The sequence below is a fragment of the Desmodus rotundus genome, chromosome 1 (genome assembly GCF_022682495.2).
Source record: "Desmodus rotundus isolate HL8 chromosome 1, HLdesRot8A.1, whole genome shotgun sequence".
NCBI lineage: Eukaryota > Metazoa > Chordata > Mammalia > Chiroptera > Phyllostomidae > Desmodus > Desmodus rotundus.
The window spans coordinates 132,621,328-132,642,246 of record NC_071387.1 but is presented as its reverse complement, the minus strand read 5'-3'; the positions used below and the strand labels follow the sequence as shown (position 1 = coordinate 132,642,246).

The window sequence follows — 20,919 nt, the reverse complement described above, 5'->3', positions numbered from 1 at the left end:
ACTCTTTTCTTTCTTCACTGTAGAGTTTCCTGAAAGCTTAGTCTGTACCAGTAACCTCAACTTCTTCACCACCTACTTATTTCTTATCCTTTCATACAATTCCTTAGTCTCTTGAATTCCTCATAGCATTTCCTATTCTTGATTTCCCCGTTTCTTCTTTCAGGTACGGTTCCTTGATGTATTAGTTTCCTAATGTTACTGTAACATAGCACCACAAACTTAGCGACTTAAAACAACACAGACCTATTATCTCACAGTTCTGCAGATCTGAAGTCCAAAATGGGTCTCGGGGGCTAACATCAGGAAATCGATGACTGTATTTCTGTTAGGGTATATAGCCAACACTCCATTTTTAAATTTTTTTCTCTTTTCACCCTCTAGAAGTTGCGTTTATTCCTCCTTGTCTTGTGGCCGCCTTCCATCTCCAAAGCCAGCAGTGTAGCACCTTCAAATCTCTCTTGGGATCTGACACTTCCATCTCTCTCTTCCACTTATAAGGACTTTTGATTACTTTGATCCCAGGACCAGGTAACCCAAGATGATCTCTCCATAGCAAAATCAGCTGATTAGCATCTTAATTCCCCTTTGTCACATAAACTAAGCTATTTACAGGTTCCCAAGGTTAGGACATTGGCATCTTTGATGAACCATTATTTTCCCTACCACATTTGACTTCTTTAAAATGTAAATATCTTCTTAAAAATCCTGGTGACCTCTCTTTTGTTTTTCATCTTCTTCACTTGCTTCTCAAATGCATATATCCCCTCAGTAACTATCTTTAACATTTTCTCCTCTCCATATGTCTTAACTGATTTTATTCACATTGATGGTTTCAACTAACTTCATTCAGAGATGCTGATTACTTTCTAAAGGTCCACCCTGGATTTTCAGCTGTATTCTAGATATTATTAGCTCAAAATACTAATTATGAAACCATTCACTTTCCCCAAAATACTTTCTTTCACTAATTTTATTAACAGTAGCTCAGTATGAAAATATGCTGTCTCTTTCCCCTTTTTCTTGCTCTTTCAGAACATCCTTTCATTTATTCTTCGCTCTAGTCTGACCCTCATTAACTGGAGCTTAGGCCATGTCATTACCTTTACTGCCCAGACCCCATTCTTACCCTAACCCTGTGCTTTTTTCAGCATTGGCAGATATCTTTGCCAAAAGTAAAATTTTTATTCTCTTTTCCTGCTCAATGATTCAGTTACTCCTCATTGCTACAAGGCAATGTTAGGTTCCTGCAAATGGCATTCTAACTCTCTGGTTGTATTTTCCACTTCCTTATAAATACCCTCAGCTCATGGGAAACTGTTCATTCTTCATCCATACCTTTTAATTGGCCACGTCCATACTTTGGCTTATAGTATTTTCTGTCTTTGGAAGAACCTCTCCCATCTTCTCTGCATGTTGAAGCTCTCTCCCATTCTTTAAGCTTCATTATCAGCTACTGTGTACTCCAAGAGTTTTTCCTGGTTCTTGTAATTGAATTGAGATGGCATGTTGTTAGTTGTCTATTATTGTGGCTTGTCATAGAGGTTAGAGGTTATGTATAATTGGCACATGGTACAGGATAGAATAAAGGCCTTTAATCAGAAATCATTTATGTATTTTAGAGAGGAGGGGACTTAAAATATATTGGTTGTATAGATATTTATTGTAATTTAATTTTTACCAAATTTTACTTTATTAAAATATAATACATTATAGCAGTACTCTAGTGTACATTTAAATAGTTTGAGGGTATGTATATCTAAATTCTTTTTCAACCTACTCTGTTTTTAATTTTTTTTAATTTTAAGTGTAGTTGGTATATAATCTTATATTGATTATATTAGCTTCAGGTGTACAATATAGTGATTTGACATTTTGATACCTTACAATGTGATCACCCCACTGATTCTAGTAATCATCTGTCTCCATGTAAACTTATCACAATATTATTGGCTATATTTCCCCTCCCCTCTTACCCACTCCCCATGCTACTGGCCAGTCTAGAGAAGTGAAGACATAAACTTTCTTGATCATAATAACAATGCAGTAAATAACATCTCTTCCAATGGTTCATGGTTCATACTAAATTAGAAAACCTGAATTAAATTAAAAAGTATATGGCATGGGAGGGCAAGGTTTCCAAATGGTGGAGTAAGGAAGTTGATTTATTCATAATAGCCATTCTGACAGTTGTGAGGTGGTGTCTCATTGTGATTTTAATTTGAATTTCTCTGATGATTAGTGACATTGAGCATCTTTTCATAGGTCTATTGGCCATGTGGATGTCTTCTTTGAGAAGTGTCTATTCAAGTCCTTTGCCCATTTTTTAACTGGATTGGGTTTTTTTTTTTTTTGATGTTGACTTTTATAAGTTCTTTATAAATTTTGGGTATTAACCCCTTATCAGATATATTGGCAAATATGTTCTCCCACTCTGTGGGTTGTCTTTTTATTTTGTTGATGTTTTCCTTTGTTGTGCAAAACCTTTTTAGTTTGATGAAGTCCCATTTGTTTATTTTTTCTTTTGTTTCCTTTGTCCAGGGGGATATATTTGATAAAAAATTTCTATGAGCAATGTCTGAGATTTTGCTGCCTATGTTTTCTTTTAGGATTTTTATGGTTTCTGGTCTAACATTTAAGTCTTTGATCCATTTTGAATTTATTCTTGTGTGTGGTGTAACAAGGTGGTCTAGTTTCATTTTTCTGAACAAATCTGTCCAATTTTTCCAGTACCATTTATTGAATAAACGATCTTTTGTATGTGCTTGCTTCCTCTGTTGAATATTAATTGACTATAAAGGTGTGGGTTTATTTCTGGGCTCTCTATTCTGTTCCATTGATCTGTGTGTCTGTTTTTATGCCAGTACCATGCTGTTTTGTTTACTGTGGTCTTGTAGTATAGTTTGATATTAGGTAGCATGATTCCTCCAAATTTTTTCTTCTTTCTCAGGATTGCTGTTGCTATGTAGGGCCTTTTGTGGTTCCCTAAAGATTTTTGAAATATTTGTTCTAGTTCTGTGAAATATGTATTGGAATCTTGATAGAATTGCATTGAATCTATAAATTGCTTTGGGTAGTATGGACATTTTAATGATGTTAATTTGTCCTATCCATGAACATGGTATATGCTTCTACTTAATTGTATCTCCTTTAATTTTCTGCAGTGTCTTATACTTTTCTGAGTACAGGTCTTTTACATCCTTGGTTGGGTTTATTCCTAGGTATTTTATTCTTTTTGCAGCCATGGTGAATGGGATTTTCTTAATTTCTCTTTCTGTTAATGTGTTTTTGGTATATAAAAATGCAACTGACTTCCAGATATTAATTTTGTGTCCTGCTACTTTGCTGAATTCATTTATCAGATCTAGTAGCTTCTTGGAGGAATCTTGGGGGTTCTCTATTTATAGTATCATGTCATCTGCAAATAAAGACAGTTCTACTTCTTCCTTTCCAGTTTGGATATCTTTTATTTCTTCTTCTTGTCTGATTACTGTGGCAAGGACTTCCAGTACTATGTTGAATAAGAGAGGTAAAAGCAGACACCTTTGTCTTGTTCCCAATCTTAAGGGGAATGCTTGTAGTTTTTGTCCCTTGAGTATGATGCTGGCAGTGGGTTTTTCATATACCGCCTTCATTATGTTTAGGTTTGTTCCCTCTATTCCCACTTTGCTGAGAGTTTTGGTCATACATGGGTGCTGGTTTTATCAAAAGCTTTTTCTGCATCTGTTGATATAATCATGTGGTTTTTATGCTTCATTTTGTTTATGTGGTGAATCACATTTATTGATGTGTGAATGTACCATTCTTGCATTCCTGGAATAAATCCTATTTGATCATGGTGTATGATCTTTTTGATGAATTCCTGTATTCTGTTTGCTAATATTTTGTTGAGGATTTTAGCATCTATGTTTATCAGTGATATTGGCCTATAATTTTCTTTGTTTGTAGTGTCTTTATCTGGATTTGGAATTAGGATAATGCTGGCCTCCTAAAATGAGTTTGGGAGCCTTTCCTCCCCTTTAATTTTATGAAATAGTTTGTAAAAGAGAGGTGTTAGTTCTTGGAATGTTTGGTAAAATTCACCTGTGAAGCCATTTGGTCCAGGGCTTTTGTTTATTGGGAGTTTTTTTTATTACTGCCCCAATTCCATTAGGTACATCTGTCTCTTCAGATTCTCTGATTTTTCCTGATTTAGTTTGGGTAGATTGTAGGTTTCCAGAAATTTACCCATTTCATCCAGGTTGTCCAGTTTGTTGGCATACAGCTGTTCATAATATTTTCTTACAATCCTTTGTATTTCTCTGGTGTCAGTCGTTATTTCTCTGCTTTCATTTCTGATTTTAATTATTTGCATCCTTTCTCTTTTTTTTTAATGAGTCTGGTTAAAGATTTGTTAATGTTGTTTATCTTTTCAAAGAAGCATCTCTTGGATTCATTGACCTTTTGTATTAGCTTTTAGACTCTATTTCATTTATTTCTGCTCTGATCTTTATTATTTCCTTCCTTCTACTTGCTTTGGGCCTTGATTGTTGTTCTTTTTCAAGTTCCTTTAGGAGTGAAGTTAGATGATTTATTTGAGCTTTTTCTTGTTTGTTGAGATAGGCCTGTAATGCTATGAATTTCCCTCTTAGGATTGCTTTCCCCGTGTCCCACAGATTTTGGATTGTTGTGTCCTCATTTTGATTTGTTTTAAGGTATCTTTTGATTTCTTCCTTGATCTAATTGTTGACCCATTCATTGTTTAATAATATGTTATTTAGCTTCCATGTCTTTGTGTGTTTTCAGTGTTCTCGTGATTGATTTCTAGTGTCATAGCATTGTGGTCAGAGAAGATGCTTGATTTGATTTCAGTGTCCTCAAATATATTGAGACTTGTTTTGTGCTCTAACATGTAGTCTATCCTAGAAAACATTCCATGTGGACTTAGAAAATTGTATATTTGGCTGTTCAAAGAGAAATGCTCTGAAGATATCAATTAAATCTATTTGATCTAGTATGTCGTTTAAAGCTGCCGTCTCCTTGTTGATTTTCTGCCTGGAAGATCTATCCATTGAAATCAATGGGGTGTTATAACTATGACTGTATTTCTGTCAATCTCTTCCTTTATGTCCATCAAGATTTGCTTTACATATTCAGGTGCTCCTATGTTGGGTGCTAAATGTTTCCTAGGGTTATATCCTCTTGTTGGACTGTTCCTTGTATTATAATATAGTGTCCCTCTTTGTCTCTTCCTATAACCTTGGTTTTAAAGTCTATTTTGTTGGACATAAGCTGCTACCCTAGCTTTTTTTTCTTTTCCATTTGCATGAAATATCTTTCCATTCCCTGACTTTTAGTCTGTGTGTATCTTTCTGTCTGGAATGGGTCTCCTGGAGGCAGCTTAAACATGGGTCTTGTTTTCTTATCCATTCAGCTACCCTATGTCTTTTGGTTGGAGCATTTAAGCCATTTACATTTAAGGTGATTATTGATAGATACATATTTTGTGCCATTTTATTGTTAAACTGTTTTCCTGGTTTTTTCCCTTCTCTTCTTCTTAAAGCAAGCCCTTTAACATTTGATGGAGTACTGGTTTGGTGTTAACAAACTCCTTTAGCTTTTTCTTGTCTGGGAAGCTCCTTATTTCTCCTTTGATTTTAAATGGAAGCCCTTTAAAAGTCTCTCTGTGTCTACAGCCTTCTCTTCCTGGCCGACAGAATTGCTGCTGCTTTTCACAACTGGATGTTATCTGGGCTCCTTTCTGGCTCTGGTGCTGTAGGCTGGGCAGCCCAGTTTTGGTTTTAGACCCCATACTTCTCAGGGGGAACCCCCTAGATTTTGAAATATCCCCCAAGCACTTCAGCTGCTGCCTGTCGGAGCCAGCTGGTCCTCTCATATCTCCTCTGCACTCTCTACCAGTCATGTTGTGCTGAATGTTTTCTTCTGTCTATCCATGGTTATAAGGCTTCTCTCCAGCTAGTGTTCAGTTGGTTATTTAAGATGATTTCTCTACTATTGAGTTGTAATTCCAGGTTGGTCCTGGGAGGATAGTGTAGCTTTCACTTACTTTTCTGCTATCTTGGATTTTCCTCCAACAGATTGGAATTAAATGAAATTAATTAATAACAAACAGAAGGGAATTTGGAAAATTCATAATTATGCAGATATTGAGCAACAGACTCCTAAATAACCAATTGTGTAAATAATCACAGGGAAACTAGAAAATAATTTGAAAAGAATGACAACAAACATATGCAAAACTTGTGAGATTTATTCAATGCAATTCCCAAAGGGAAATATATAGTTGCAAACACCTATATTAAAAAGAATCCCAAGTCAATAACTTTACCTTCCACTTTTAAGACATAAACAAAGAACAACAAATAAAAAATCAAAGCAAGCAGAAGGAGGACAATAATTAGTAGCAGAATGTAAATAAGTGAAATTGAGCTTAGAAAACTATAGAGAATGTCAACAAAACCAGTAGTTGGTTGTTTGAAAAGGTTAACAAAACTAAGAATCCTTTAGGTAGACTAAACAAGGAAAAATTTAGAAAGCTCAAATTATTAATCATAAATGAAAGAAGGGACATCACTACTGACCTATAAAAATGATTATAAGGTAATACTATGAGTGATACTGTGCCAATAAATTAGATACCTAAGGCGCAAAAGACAAATTCCTAGAACAACACAAACTAACAAGCTGACACTAGAAGAAAAGAAATCTGAGTGGATTGTAACAATACATAATAAACAGGATATAACAACTAAAAAAATTGAGTTAATAATTTTAAATTTTATCACAAAATAAGAAAATCTTAGGCCCAGATTAGCTTCAGTAGTAAATTCTACCAAACCTTCAAAGAAGAATTAATACCAATCCACCATAAATTCTTCCCCAAAATAGAGACCATAGGAGTGCTTCCCAATTCATTCTCTGAGGACAGTATTACTCTGATACCAAGACCAGAAAGAACATACCAGAAAATATAGATTAAATTCTGTTATGAATGTAGATGTAAATATCCTCAAGAAAATATCAGCACACCAAATCCGGCCACATTCAAAAAATGATTATACATCATCAGTTAAGAATTATTCCAGGAATGCAAGGATGGTTCAGCATCTGAAAATCAAGTAATGTAATATATAAGTAGAATAAAGGACAAAAAGAATTAAAATGATAAACAACATTCTCAACCTGATAAAGGGCACTATGAAAAACTACAGCTAATATCTTACTTCCAGTCAAAATAATGAATGTTTCCTTGAAGTTCAAGGACAAAACCAATATTCATTATCAAAATTTCTGTTCAACACTAGAAGTTCTAGTTAGGGCAATTAGGCAAGAAAAGGAAATAAAAAGTATCCAGGTTGGAAAGAAAGAAGTGAAAATATCTGTTTGCACACGACATGCCTTTAGTGCATAAGGGGTCAGCTGAAATGAGCAGTGTCCACTGAAGTAGAGAACGTGTGCTGTGAGACACCATTTGACCCAGTCAGTGAGATTAGCCAGGTTGCTGTTATATCAATATATAAAAATGAATTATATTTCCACACACTAGCAGTGAACATTATAAAAATGAAACTAAAAAAAATTATTTAAAATGGTATGAAAAAGAATAAAATGCTCAGAAATAGTTTAACAAAGGAAGTGAAAGAATTTTATACTTAAAACTATAAAACCTTGTTGAAAGAAGTGGAAGAAGATCTAAATACATGGAAAGACATCCCACGTTTATAGACCAGAAACCTTAATATTAAGAAGGCAGTACTTCCTAAAGTGATCTGTAGATGGAACACAGTACTTGTCAAAAATCCAACTTGCTTTTTTAGCAGAAATTGACAATCTGATCTTAAGGTTCATAGGGAAATTCATATAAAAATCAAGTATCAGATGTGGGACATATATAAATAACTCTAACAAGTCAATCATAAAAAGACAACTCAATTAAAAACTGAGCAAAATAATTGAATAGTTTCCAGAGAAGATGTATAAAAAGCCAATAAGCACATGAAAATGTGCTCATATCATGAGTCATGAGGGGATGAATTCAAACCCAAACTACAGTGTGATACCACTTCACACCATTACAATAAAAAAGACAGTGATGAGTGTTGGCATGATGTGGAGAAATTGGAACCTCCACTTATTGCTGGTGATACTGGAAAATATAATAGCTACTTTGGGAAAAAATTGGCAGTTTCTTAATAAGTTAAACATTGAGTTACAATATGACTCAGCAGTTTCACTCTGTGTATGTATACTCAAGTGAGATGAAAACATATATCCACGGCAAAGTAGTCTTACCCAAATGTGCATAATAGCTTTATATGTAATAACCCCCAGATTGAGACGACTCTAATATCCAACACGTGATGCATGGGTAAATAAAATCTAGTACACTCACACAGTGGAACATTACTCAGCAATCAGAAGGAATGAAGTACTGATATGTGCCACAACATGAGTGAAACTTGAAAACATTATACTCAGTGAAAGAAAGAAGCCAGTCATGAAAGATCAGATATTTTATGAATCTACTTATACAAAATGTTTAAAACAGGCAAGTTTATAGAGAAAAAGTAGTGTTAGTTATAGGTTTATTAATTATAGATTAGTTATTGCCTAGGGCTTAGAGGAAGGTAGGAAAAGTGACTGCTAATGGGATGGAATTACTTTTGGGGGCATGAAACTGTTCTCAAACAAGGTTGTTCTGAGGTTTCATAGCCCTATGAATGTACTAAAAACCATTGAATTTTATACTTTAAATGAACAAATTTTATTATCATACAATTACTATATTTTTAAAAAGCTGTTTATAAATACACAATAAAATTCTGAGTACAGTTGATATACACCTTGCTTTCAAAATCTGAAAAAGGAAAATAAAACAATAGTTTTCCATTACAACTTATTTTATCATTTCAGTAATGTTTATTCTTATAAAATTTTGAAATAGTTAGCAATTTATTGCATTTAAAATATAGTCATAAATATCCCTAATTCCAAAGTGTTCTAATTAATAGAAGTTGAATGTAAAACAGAAATAGGAGGTCTGTCCAGAAAAAGTCAAGCCATTGTCAATATAATGAAAATGGTTTGTGTGACATATATGTAACCTGGCGGCCAAGGAGAGAGGACTGGAATGCACATGCGTGAACAATGATAACTGTACTGGACAGTGGCGGTGGTAGACACCATTGAGTGAGCATGTGTACTGTGTGGCCTTTACAGTCAAAATGACTAAGCAAGTAGAGCAACGAATCTGCATCAAATTTTGCGTTAAGCTTGAACATTCCTCCATGGAAACTGTTCAGATATTTCAGAAGGCCACAGCTATGGGCAACTGGTGATTGGCAGCTTCATCACAACACACAAGCTCATGCATCATGTCTCCTGCAGAATTTTTTGGGAAAACATCACCCAGATGACTCAGCCCCCTACAACAAAGATTTGGCACTGTGCAACTTCTGGCTTTTCCCCAAACTAAAATCACCTTTTAAAGGGAAGATTTCAGACCATTGATGAGGGAAAAATGACGGGGTGGCTGATAGTGATTGGGAGAACTGTGTGAGGTCCCAAGGTGCCTACTTGGAAGGAGACTGAGGCAACATTGTCCTGTGTACAATGCTTCTTATATCTTGTATCTTCTTCAGCCAGTGTCTCTATTTTCCATAGTACATGCTGGATACCTTCTGAACAGACATTGTATGCCTTTTTATACCAAAAAATTATGCAGAATAGGCCAAGTACATAAAGTTCCTTGGCATACGAGGAAAGAAAAGATTCTGAGAACACTTTTTAAAAACAAAATTTCTTGTTTTGTTCTAAGTTCTCTGTAACACAGTTGTTATATGGATTGCTTTTATGTATGAGGTACATATTGGAATTGACAATCTCTAGGGCAGTGTTCTTAGAATTGTGATATCTGAGATCACACTTAGCACTACTTACCAAATTATTCATTATATTCTGCTTTGAGTAAGATTTATAGTAAATGTTGTAAATGTTGGTTGACAAATATGAGGTTATGTGGTTTGGCAGTCAGTAACCTGTCAGATGGTTTTGCTTAGATCTAGTTTTCTTTTTCAAAAAAAAGAAAAAAAACCCCAAAACAAAACGTTTTCAGCCCTTTCAAATCACTAAACACTTTCCAGTCCTTTTTCTTTACTCTTCCATGGCGCACTTAGAACGCCCTCCATTTTGACAGTGTTTTTCCTTAGCCTTCATTCATCATACTCTTCCTGTTATTTCCCTGACTTTCCTTCCCAGCCTCCTATACTGGTTTTTCCTCCTCTGGCTTTCATTAGATGCTTGTGGTTCTTGGAGTTCCCATCTCAAGTACAGTTCTTCTCATCTATGTGTCTTCCTTGAGATTTCATCTACTGTTACAACTTCAAAATATACTTTATAGAGTACAATCTGATGATAAAGCAGAATGTACATCTTTTATGCCTTACGTCTGTACTGAGTTTCAAATTTTTAGCTACATAATTGGAATTTCTGCCTTTTACATATCTAAAGTTCAAAATGTCCTAGATTCAATTTGATCTCAAAATATGTTTTTATTTCTATATCACATTCTCTTAATACCATTACTATCTTCCTTGTCAATCAAGCTAGAAGCCCGAGGTATGTATCCAGTAGCAAAGTCCTGTTGATCTCTCTTTCTAGATATCTCTTAAATACGTCTCTCTTCCTTATCATAAGGCTTACTTCAGTCTCTCATATATCACTGAACTATTATCTGTCTACATTACACTAAGGATTGTCTTTCTAAAATATTGATTTGCTTATGTCATTCTCTTGTTTAACTTAAACTCCTTCACAGATACCTTTAATCATCTCAGAATAAAAGCCAAAATCCTTGGGAAAGCTTTCCAGGCTTCAGCATATAGTTAACTAGTTAAGTTTATTTTCCATCAATTTCCCAGCCATTCTGGTACACTTTTCATTCTGCAACTGTGCTGTATTTTCAGATGCATTTTCACCTAGTCTCCTTTTTGCTTTTGTTTTTGTTGTTTTTTATTATTCTAAAGCTAACTGCTTTTCCGCTGGCCATAGTAAATGAATGGTTCAGGACTCTAGGCCTATTCCAATCAACACATTCTCCTGACTAGGGGAGTCCTTCAAAAAATAGGCATGCGACTAAACTGAGGACATTAGAACAAAAGGGGAGATTTCCTTGGTTCTCCTTGGAGAACCTTTTTCTGTCCAAACAGTGAGAACCACAGGAGAGACAACCTCTCTTCTGCTGGATCTCCCAGTCAGAGGTCTAGCCTACAACTGCTACAGCCAGTTTGCTCCTATCTAGGATGAATCTAAAGCACAGAGGAGAGCGTAGTCAAGCGTATCCACAGAGACTGAGCAAGAGACGGTGGCTGAAACTGACCCTAAAGTCCATGCCCCCTCAACTTCCACATACACAGGCTATTAAATTTCTGGTTTATGTCAGTTTGGATTAGTTTGTCTGATATTTGCAGACCAAAGCCTCCAAACTGATAAATAAACTTTAAAAAAAGTTCAAGGAAAGATAGGTGAAGGCACAGTAGATACGCAGAGCGTGAGTGAAAACAATTCCCATTGTTAAGAATGCCTTTGCCCATGAGTAGACCTAGGCACACATATATATCTAGGCAATATACACTTTTTTTTGAGACCATAATACTTCCAAATCTGATTATGACATTTGCTTATGAAGAAATAATACTACAAAAGAGCTAAATACATACATCCTTCTTAACCTAAATGTTAATGCTAAATTTAAGTTTAAATTGATGAATAAATTTTGGGCATGACTACATCTAAATGAGTCAAAAAAAAAAAAACACCAAATGTTTTAATTTTTAAAATATGGAGGAGGGAGTATAGCCCAAAATTAAATGAAAAACATTCTTATTTTTCACATAGAATTCTTAAATACTTTACTTACAGCCTTTTACATGTAATTATTTTGAATCCAACCTTTTAAAATTCCTGTTTAATTCTAAGGAGAATTGTGAAACATGGAGTTTTTGTACAATAAAATATTTAATACAAAAACCACAAAGTTAACATCATTCCATGTGTTCTTCTATGTTCCAGAATTTTTTTCCTTAGAAAAGAAAATGTCAAACATCTTTTGATTTTGTACTCTTTTTTTGTTGTCAGGAAGGGTATTTGGAAGTTAGAACACAAAGAAGTTCTTTATTATGAAAGCAAGTGCCTGGAAATAAGAGTTAATGCTTAAATGAAAGACTTAAGTTCCTAGTTTTTAAGAATTTGGATTAATCCTGGGCCCCCTAAGTGCCTTATTGTTGGTACAACATTGGGTGGAAGGGGATCAGAAGGCAAGTTTCTTGGTTCTTCATGTTCGTGCTTCTTGCTGCTGTACTCTGTGCTCCTCTCTTTTCCCCTTTTCCTTGTCCAGAAGTGACTGATGAATTTATCTGCTGATCCAAGTGCAACTGTTCTAGTCTTTTATTTTCTGAATCAGTTCAGTTTTATTAGGATGAGATCTTAATTTTGCACACATGGTTTCATTTTGTTGGATTGAGTCTGATGGTAACTTACCACAGTATATATTTGCTACTCATGTAGTCAATGCATGTTGCAATTCTGATTTCTCTGGGGGAATTGGTAGATTTTGATTTGTGCAACTGTGCCTCCAGTGGCTAACTTAAGCCTCAAATGAAGATGTTATTTCAGAGAATGTCTGAATCTGTTAACTTCTTTATGTGCATATTCCAAGAAGATGCACACGCATATAGTTATTTCACGATACAGCTTGTAGGCAAGAGTGACTTCTCAGAGTAAATGGGAAAGAAAAGAGTGAATAAACTAATAGAGGAGTTCAAGAAAGGCATTGCCAACTATGTTTTTAATGCTGAGTGGTAAAGTTTTTCTTGTATTTACAGTAACAGTATCATTTTCCTGTGATTTTATTGATACATTTCTAAAAATTAAATGTAACTAAAAATCTAAAAAGAAACTAAATGCTCAGATTCATATTTTAGTAATTATCTGCTTGTGGCTTTTATAACTGGTCCATGTATTCACTGGTCTGCGAGCTCTGCTCCTTAAAAAGGAGCAGCCAACTCCCAGCATGCATGGCTGCATTTTCCTCACAATGCCTCATTTCCTTTAGAATATATTAGCAATTAGCCCCCAGTGTGCCTGACTGTAGCTTTGTTTGACTTTCCACCCCTCTTTGCTTATTGAACTAGAAGAAAAGTACATTAAAGCTTATATAAATGGCCAGGTTTCCTGCTTTAGTGAAAGTTTAAAAGAAAGCGGACCTTTCATTAATGTGAAAAGGAATAGACTAGTCCCGGCATTGAGTAAACTGAATGAATTAGCAGAGAGGTACAATAGGAAAACTGGACACCTCCCAAAGCCTCCAGAGGTTGCCCTTTGCAATGTTTCTATATTATTTTAGACTTGGAGTTAATTACCAGAATGTCACATATACCCATATTCAAATGTAAGTACAAAACCATTTCTTGAAGCCAAATAGAAAAATAAAAACATTTGCCACCTTCCACTGATTCAAATAATTAGTGTGAAAATTAGTTATAAAAATTATAAATGTAGTTACTCCATATTTTAAAATATAATTCCTGTATGTGTTTCTTTTAAAAGCTATAGTAGGATATGTCCTAACTGATGTAGAATGGAAACTAAAACGTTGACATTTTTACTTATTTCCAATTTAAATTGCATTTGGGGAAAAAAGGATATAGAGTTTTGCTTTCATTGGCCTTATTTTACTGCCATGGGAGTTGACTTTCATCTCGGTTCCCATAGATATGTGTGAGAAATTCTTTAGGGCCTGAAACAAGAGTATCTTCAGGGTTATATGATCTGACCTAATCAACCATGAGTGCTCTCATACTTTTTTCTTTTTAAATCCCTTTTACAAGGTACTTAATACAGGCTTTTCTCAATCGTCTTCTCCTTCTTCCCTTGATTAGACATCGATGAGTGCAGCATCATCCCTGGGATATGTGAAAGTGGCGAATGCTCCAACACCGTGGGAAGCTATTTTTGTGTTTGTCCACGTGGATACGTAACCTCAACAGATGGCTCTCGGTGCATCGGTAAGCCTTGTATTTTTGAAGGCACAAAACACTGCTTCTTTATAATGAGAGAACAGCCCAAACAGGTATGAAGATGGCAATGATTATAAAACCATTGGGAAAGTGGCTGAAAGAATTGTTTAAAATAAATGGTACCACTATTGAGAGATTGATAGACCAGGTGCTCTTTGCAAAACCTTCAGTTTCAGAAGCCATCTGGGTTTATTTTATGTTGTCAGTCATTTTGGAGATGAGCAAAAACTTCCTCAAGATATTGCTCTTGGCCAGCTTTAGAGACACAAAGGCATGAGAAAGATTTTTAAAAATCTGCTTTTGAGACAGAATGTAGTAATTAAAAATTCTTTCTGTTGCTATGAATCATGAATGTAGTCAATGTCTTGTTTACTTAGACCTTGTTTATTCTAGTGAAAATAGTTATTATGAAAAAGAAATTGATACCTTTAACTAACTTTCAGCGTATTCAAATTAAAGTCAAATATATTTGTATGTTCTCCTTTGTTCAAAAAGATGGAACAGTGCTTTGGTCATGTGTAGGTCAGCCATTATTGAGTAAGTCTTAGACTTTAGGGGCATTAAAGATTCACGTGATACAGCCCTGACTGGTGTGGCTCAGTGGACTGGCCTGTGAACCAAAGGGCCACTGGTTCGATTCCAAGTCAGGGCACATGCCTGGGTTGCACGCCAGGCTCCTGGTTGGGGGAGTGTGAGAGGCAACCGCACATTAATGTTTCTCTCCCTCTCTTTCTCCCTCTCTTCCCCTCTTTCTAAAAAAATCTGTGTAATACAGTAATTAGCAAATAAGCCAGCATCCAACAGTAATTAGCAAATAAGCCCACATCCATGTCTACTAGAGGATGGTCTGGGGTCTGGGCAGTGACAGTCTCCTAACCCCACCAGGAGGATATGTATGCAGCTAACTGCCAGGGCCTGGGCCTCTGTAGACCCTAATGATGGGGCCCAAGTGAACTGGAGACAGATGAAATATAGGAGTCAGGGATGTCTGCTAGCAGTCCGTTCCCACCAACAAAAGGGCTGTGGCCTGAATTCAGTGGTAAAATGCATTGATATGCCAGTTCTTGCTATCCAATAGTAAACATTAGATATAGATGCTGCCTTAGATTACTGTATTGTCCTCATAAGTGGCAGAAGAAACAGTGGTGGTGGTAGTAAAAATAACAACTACCCCTTATGAAACATGCATCATGTATAAGAAATTGTATATCTACATTACCTCATTATCTCGTAGTTTTGGGGCCTTGGGCAAGCTACTAACCTGTCTGTATTTCAGTTTCTCCTAGTAAATGTTTTAATAAAATATTCATTATCATCATCATCATCATCATCATTATTATTACTGCTACTATTAGGAGTAGGAGAAGGACATGCCTACAATGGATCCCATATATTATGCTTTGCAATTCTTAGAATAGCCCTGTGTGATAGGTGTAATTTTTCAGATTGATAAATGAAGGAACTAAGGTTTAGAGAGGTAAGGTGACTTTTATTGCAAGGCCAATAAATGCAGCTAGGCTGTGAGTCCAGGTCTCTGACTCCTGCATGTGTGTTACTGCGACACTACACTGCTTTCTCAACCACGTCAAGGTGGCAGTGACCCCGTGCCTACATATCAAGGTCTCCAGTATGAGTGTTTACTCATTGGCTAGACTGTGAGCTCCATCAGGTCCTGCCTTAGGCAGCTTTATGTCTATGTAGTACCTTGCATACAAGTTTGTGCTTAGTAAGTCTTTTCTGAATGAATAGGCTAACCAACAAATCAATGAGTGACATAATATAAAATGTAAGAATGTTGTGTTGGTTGTTAACTGCTTTGTGTGGTTTGGCGCCCTGCTGGACGTGGTGTGATGGTGGCTCTGAGTTGTGGTTCTGGAGGCCCAGAGCCTGCGGGATCTCCTGAGAGTGAGGCGCAGTGAGTCTTGTGCCGAGCGCGAGCCCCGGCTCATTTCAGCGTCAACATCCTGATCCAGGTACAGAGGAAGACCCGTCAGGAAGGGAGAATAATGCTCTAAAAGTACGAAAGCCATGTTAAAATTAAGTAAGCAGCTTAAAATTTTTTTGATTAACTATGTTGTATTTGGAATAAGTTTGTGTTTCCATACATGAGAAAAAAAAACCCTAACATTTTAATGTATAGGAGATCTTTGGCTTTGATTTCTTAAAATCTGAGACTGTATCTTTTTAGATTAAATTTATTTATGATGAATTATGTATGTCATGGATATTTCAATGCTATTGACTTTGCAACCACAATGCCATGCTGAGGACTTTCAGGCTGATCCTGAGGGCAGCGAGAGCCCATCAAGGTTTGTGAGCAGGACAGAGACAAGAAAAGGGAGGAAAAAAACTACTGTAAAGAAGTGAGGAACATCTTGATACAGTTATGTAGAAAGATATCAGGATGTGCCGTTATCACACAGCATCTTATGTGAATGGTGAGTGTTGATTACATATGCATGTGCGCATTTACAACAAAACACTTGAAAGATAACCCAAAACTCCTAAAAATACTTAACTAAAGGGAAAGGGAAGACAGGGATGAAACAAAATACCAAACACTGTTTTAGTTTTAACTGTAGAATCATATAAAAGGTGACTGCTGGAAGAGGATAGTAGTTTTAATGAAGAAAAAATGTCCCCGAAAGAGAAGATTAGACAGTGAGGAAGAAACACTTCACTGTTTTAAAGGAGGAAGTAATGCTAAGAGCCATTGTCCCAGGTTCTAGTGAGTCTAGTATAATGGAAGCATGAAAGCAACATGAAGGTACTTTAGGAATAGCAAGAATCTGCAGAATCAATCAAGGAGAACCCATGTTGGCTCCAGACCTTCAAAGAGGCAGGGGGTGGGGGTGGGGGTGGGGGTGGACAGCCCTTAAGGATCAGGGGATGAGACCTCAGCTATTTACTGAACAGCTATTATCACCGCTAGTATTCTGACCTGAGCTAACCTCATTGCTGTTTTCTGGCTGAACCCTTTATTTTTAATGAGCAAAGCTCACTCAACAGGAGACATATTTATTCCAAGGTAAAACCCCAACTTTTACCAAGTTTTCATCACATTGTATAATTAACTGTTAGTTCTCTTAAATCAAGTTTAGACTGAATCTCAAGCCATGAAACAAACTCTGATAATAGTGCCATTATTTTGCTTCAAGATAGATTTATATTTTAATCAGAGGAGATGGATTGCTTCCTCTTTTTCAGTGTGGCTTTAAATAAGACTTCATGTAAACCTTGCTCTGGGAGTGTGGTGAGGGTGATAGGAGATTATTGGAGGAATAGACTTGTTTTCATTTCTATGACATATCAGTCCTACAGTTAAACATATACCAAGCATTAGAAGGATTTGTCCTGATGCTGTAATAAATATGCTCCGTCTGCCTCTGCCCCTAATAATGCTCTATTCAAGAGATGGCATGTGTAGAGAGCTCCTAGTTAGTCTTACGGGGTGTCCCTTTCTTATTTCAGATACCTTCCACATGACACATTTTCAACAGACATAGTACTTTATATGGACCGTGCAGTTTGCAAAGAGCCTAACTCCTAGCCACTGTTTTGCTTTTGAAACACATTTTTGGGGAGACCTTAACTATGAGACATCACATACACTGATGTGTATCTCATCCTGGTTTGTCTTTGACTCCAAGGACTGGAGGTAAATGGCTTGCCTCTCTGGTGTTATTAGAAGAGAATAATTGCAGATTTTATGAAAAAGTTCTGATTTACTTTCCAGTCTTCTTTCTCTGCCCCTCCATCCTCTCCCCAGTGACATGGTTTTCTTTAACACATGGTATCAGACTGACCAGAGGCTTCCAAACGGTGGAGCAGTACTTGTTTTTATTTATTGAATTTTGAAAAGCCTCTCTTTGACATCAGAAATGTTTTCAGATACATGCATGATGATAATCCAATATCTTGGAGAAAATACATAATGAATTTGTATTTTACTAGTCACAATGGAATCTCTAAAGTGGCCTACATACTGTGAGGTGTTTCTCACGTGCATTGCAATGTGCAGTGTAAGATTTGAGGACCCCTCGCGGTAGCATTGCAAGCTCTCAAAGTTTAAGAGTGGTGTCTGCAGATTCCTGATGGATTCCTGATGAGCACCTGCTCATTTCAGTACATATTCATTTACTTCCAATGTGCTGTCTATTTGACTCCTGAGCTGTTTAAAGTATTAGGGGTTTTCTGGTTTGCAAATCTCCCACATGGGCTTGGGGAAAGATGTGTTTTCTCCAGTTGTTGCATAGATGTATCTATCCATTAGATCAAACTTGTTAACTGTACTGTTATAATTTTCTCTGTATCTACTGAATGTTGTCTACTGTATCTATCAATTACTGAAGGAGTTGTATAAATATCCCACTGTGATGGTAGATTTCTCAATTTTTCTGTGTTGTTCTTTAACTTTCTTTTTTTAAAGATTTTATTTATTTATTTTTAGAGAGAGGGGAAGGGAGGCAAAAAGACAGGGAGAGAAACATCAATGTGTGGTTGCCTCTCACACATCCCCTACTGAGGACCTGGCCCACAACCCGGGTATGTGCCCTGACTGGGAATCAAACCAGGGAACCTTTGGTTCACAGGCTGGCACTCAATGCACTGAGCCACACCAGCCAGGGCTTTGTGTGATGTATTTTGGTGCTACATTTTAAAGTGATGAATGTTTAAAGATACTGTATTTTCCTGGTGAATTGAACCTTTTATTCAATATGTATTGACTTTAACATTTCTTTTCTTTTTGGTCAATTTCTATATATTTTCTGTTTGGTATATCTTATCTCATTATTTTATATCACATTTTATGAGCGGAAGTATAATGTTTAAATATATGCCTATTTTATATTTTTCCTCTCACTCTTTTTTGCTTCCTTATTTTTTCTCTTTTTTATTTTTCTTTTAGAACCATTTCTCTGGTTTTTATTTATTTATTTATTTTTACATCTTATTTGTTTATTTATTTTAAATTTTTAAATTATTTTATTGTTGTTCAATTACAGTTGTATTTATTTTCTCCCCACCTCTCTACCCCACCCCAGCCAAACCCACCTCCCTCCCCTGCTTCCACCCTCCCCTTTGGTTTTGTCCATGTGTCTTTTATAGTAGTTCCTGAAAACCCTTCTCCCCACTATCCCCTCCCCACTTCCCTCTGGTTATTGTTAGATTGTTCTTAACTTCAATGTCTCTGGTTATATTTTGTTTGCTTTTTTTCTTTTGTTGATTACGTTCCAGTTAAAGGTGAGATCATATGGTATTTGTCCCTCACCACCTGGCTTATTTCACTTAGCACAGAACTGGAGAGCATTATGCTTCCTTATGTTTTGAATGTGTCTCTTTGAGGAGTCAAAATCTAAATTGTTTTTGCACAGTATGAAAATCTTTGTCTGTTGAGATTCATTTATATTTATTATAGTAACTGATGTTTTTATTTTTTAAATATATTTTATTGATTATACTATTATAATTGTCCCATTCCCCCCCCTTTATTTCTGTCTGCCCTGCACTGCCCCTCCCACCTGCATTCCCCCCACCCACCCACTTAATTCATGTCATTGGGTCATACATACTAGTTCTTTGGCTTCTCTATTTCCTACACTATTCTTAACCTCCCCCTGTCTATTTTGTACCTACCAGTTATGCTTCTTACTCCCTGTACTTTTTCCCCATTCTCCCCCCTCTCCCACCCCACTGATAACCCTCCATGTGATCTCCATTTCTGTGATTCTGTTCCTGTTCTAGTTGTTCGCTTAGTTTGTTTTTGTAGGTTCAGTTATTGATAGCTATGGATTTGTTGTCATTTTACTGTTCATATTTTTTATCTTCTTCTTTTTCTTAGATAAGTCCCTTTAACATTTCCTATAATAAGGGCTTGGTGATGATGAACTCCTTTAACTTTGCCTTATCTGGGAAGCACTTTATCTGTTCTCCCATTCTAAATGATAGCTTTGGTGGATGGCATAATCTTGGATGTAGGTCCTTGCCTTTCATGACTTTGAATACTTCTTTCCAGGCTCTTCTTGCCTGCAAGATTTCTTTTGAGAAATCAGCTGAGAGTCTTATGGGCACTCCTTTGTAGGTAACTGTCTCCTTTTCTCTTGCTGCTTTTAAGATCCTGTCCTTATCTTTAATCTTGGGTAATATAATTATGAGGTGCCTTTTTGTGTGCTGCTTTGGGTGCATCTTCTTTGGGACTCTCTGAGCTTCCTGGACTTCCTGGAAGTCTGTTTCCTTTGACAGATTGAGGAAGTTCTCCTTCATTATGTTTTCAAATAAGTTTTCAATTTCTTGGTCTTCCACTTCTCTTTCTGGCACCCCTATGATTCAGATGTTGGAACATTTAAAATTGTCCCAGAGGTTCCTAAGCCTTTCCTCATTTTCTGAATTCTTGTTTCTTCATCCTGTTCTGGTTGAATGTTTATTTCTTCCTTCTGCTCCAAATTGTTGATTTGAGTCTTGATTTCCTTCCATTCACTGTTGGTTCCCTATACATTTCCCTTTATTTCACTTGGCATAGCCTTCAGTTTTTCCTCTATTTTGTGACCATACTCAACCATTTCTGTGAGAATCCTGATTACCAGTGTTTTGAACTCTGCATCTGATAGGTTGGCTATCTCTTCGTTCCTTGGTTGTATTTTTTCTGGGGCTTTAATCTGTTCTTTAATTTGGGCCATTTTTTTTTGTTTTGACCATCTGGTTAAGTTGTTAGGGGCGGAGCCTTAGGTGTTCACCAGGGCAGGGCAACCCACGTTGCTGCATTATGGCGCTGTACGTGAGGGAAGGGTCCAAAAGGGAACAGTGCCGCTTGCTGGGCTCTCGGCCAGCTTTCAGTAACTTTCTCCAC

The 20,919-nt window shown here is 36.3% G+C and overlaps 1 protein-coding gene across 1 annotated transcript in view; it reads left to right on the top strand.

Moving 5' to 3' along the window:
- FBN2 (fibrillin 2) overlaps positions 1–20,919 on the top strand; it is a 251,867-nt gene that overhangs the window by 110,560 nt on the left and 120,388 nt on the right. The window contains exon 8 of the mRNA XM_024571456.3: positions 13,935–14,060. Within this exon, the coding sequence (XP_024427224.2) occupies positions 13,935–14,060 (126 nt within the window). The remainder of the gene's footprint in view (positions 1–13,934; positions 14,061–20,919) is intronic.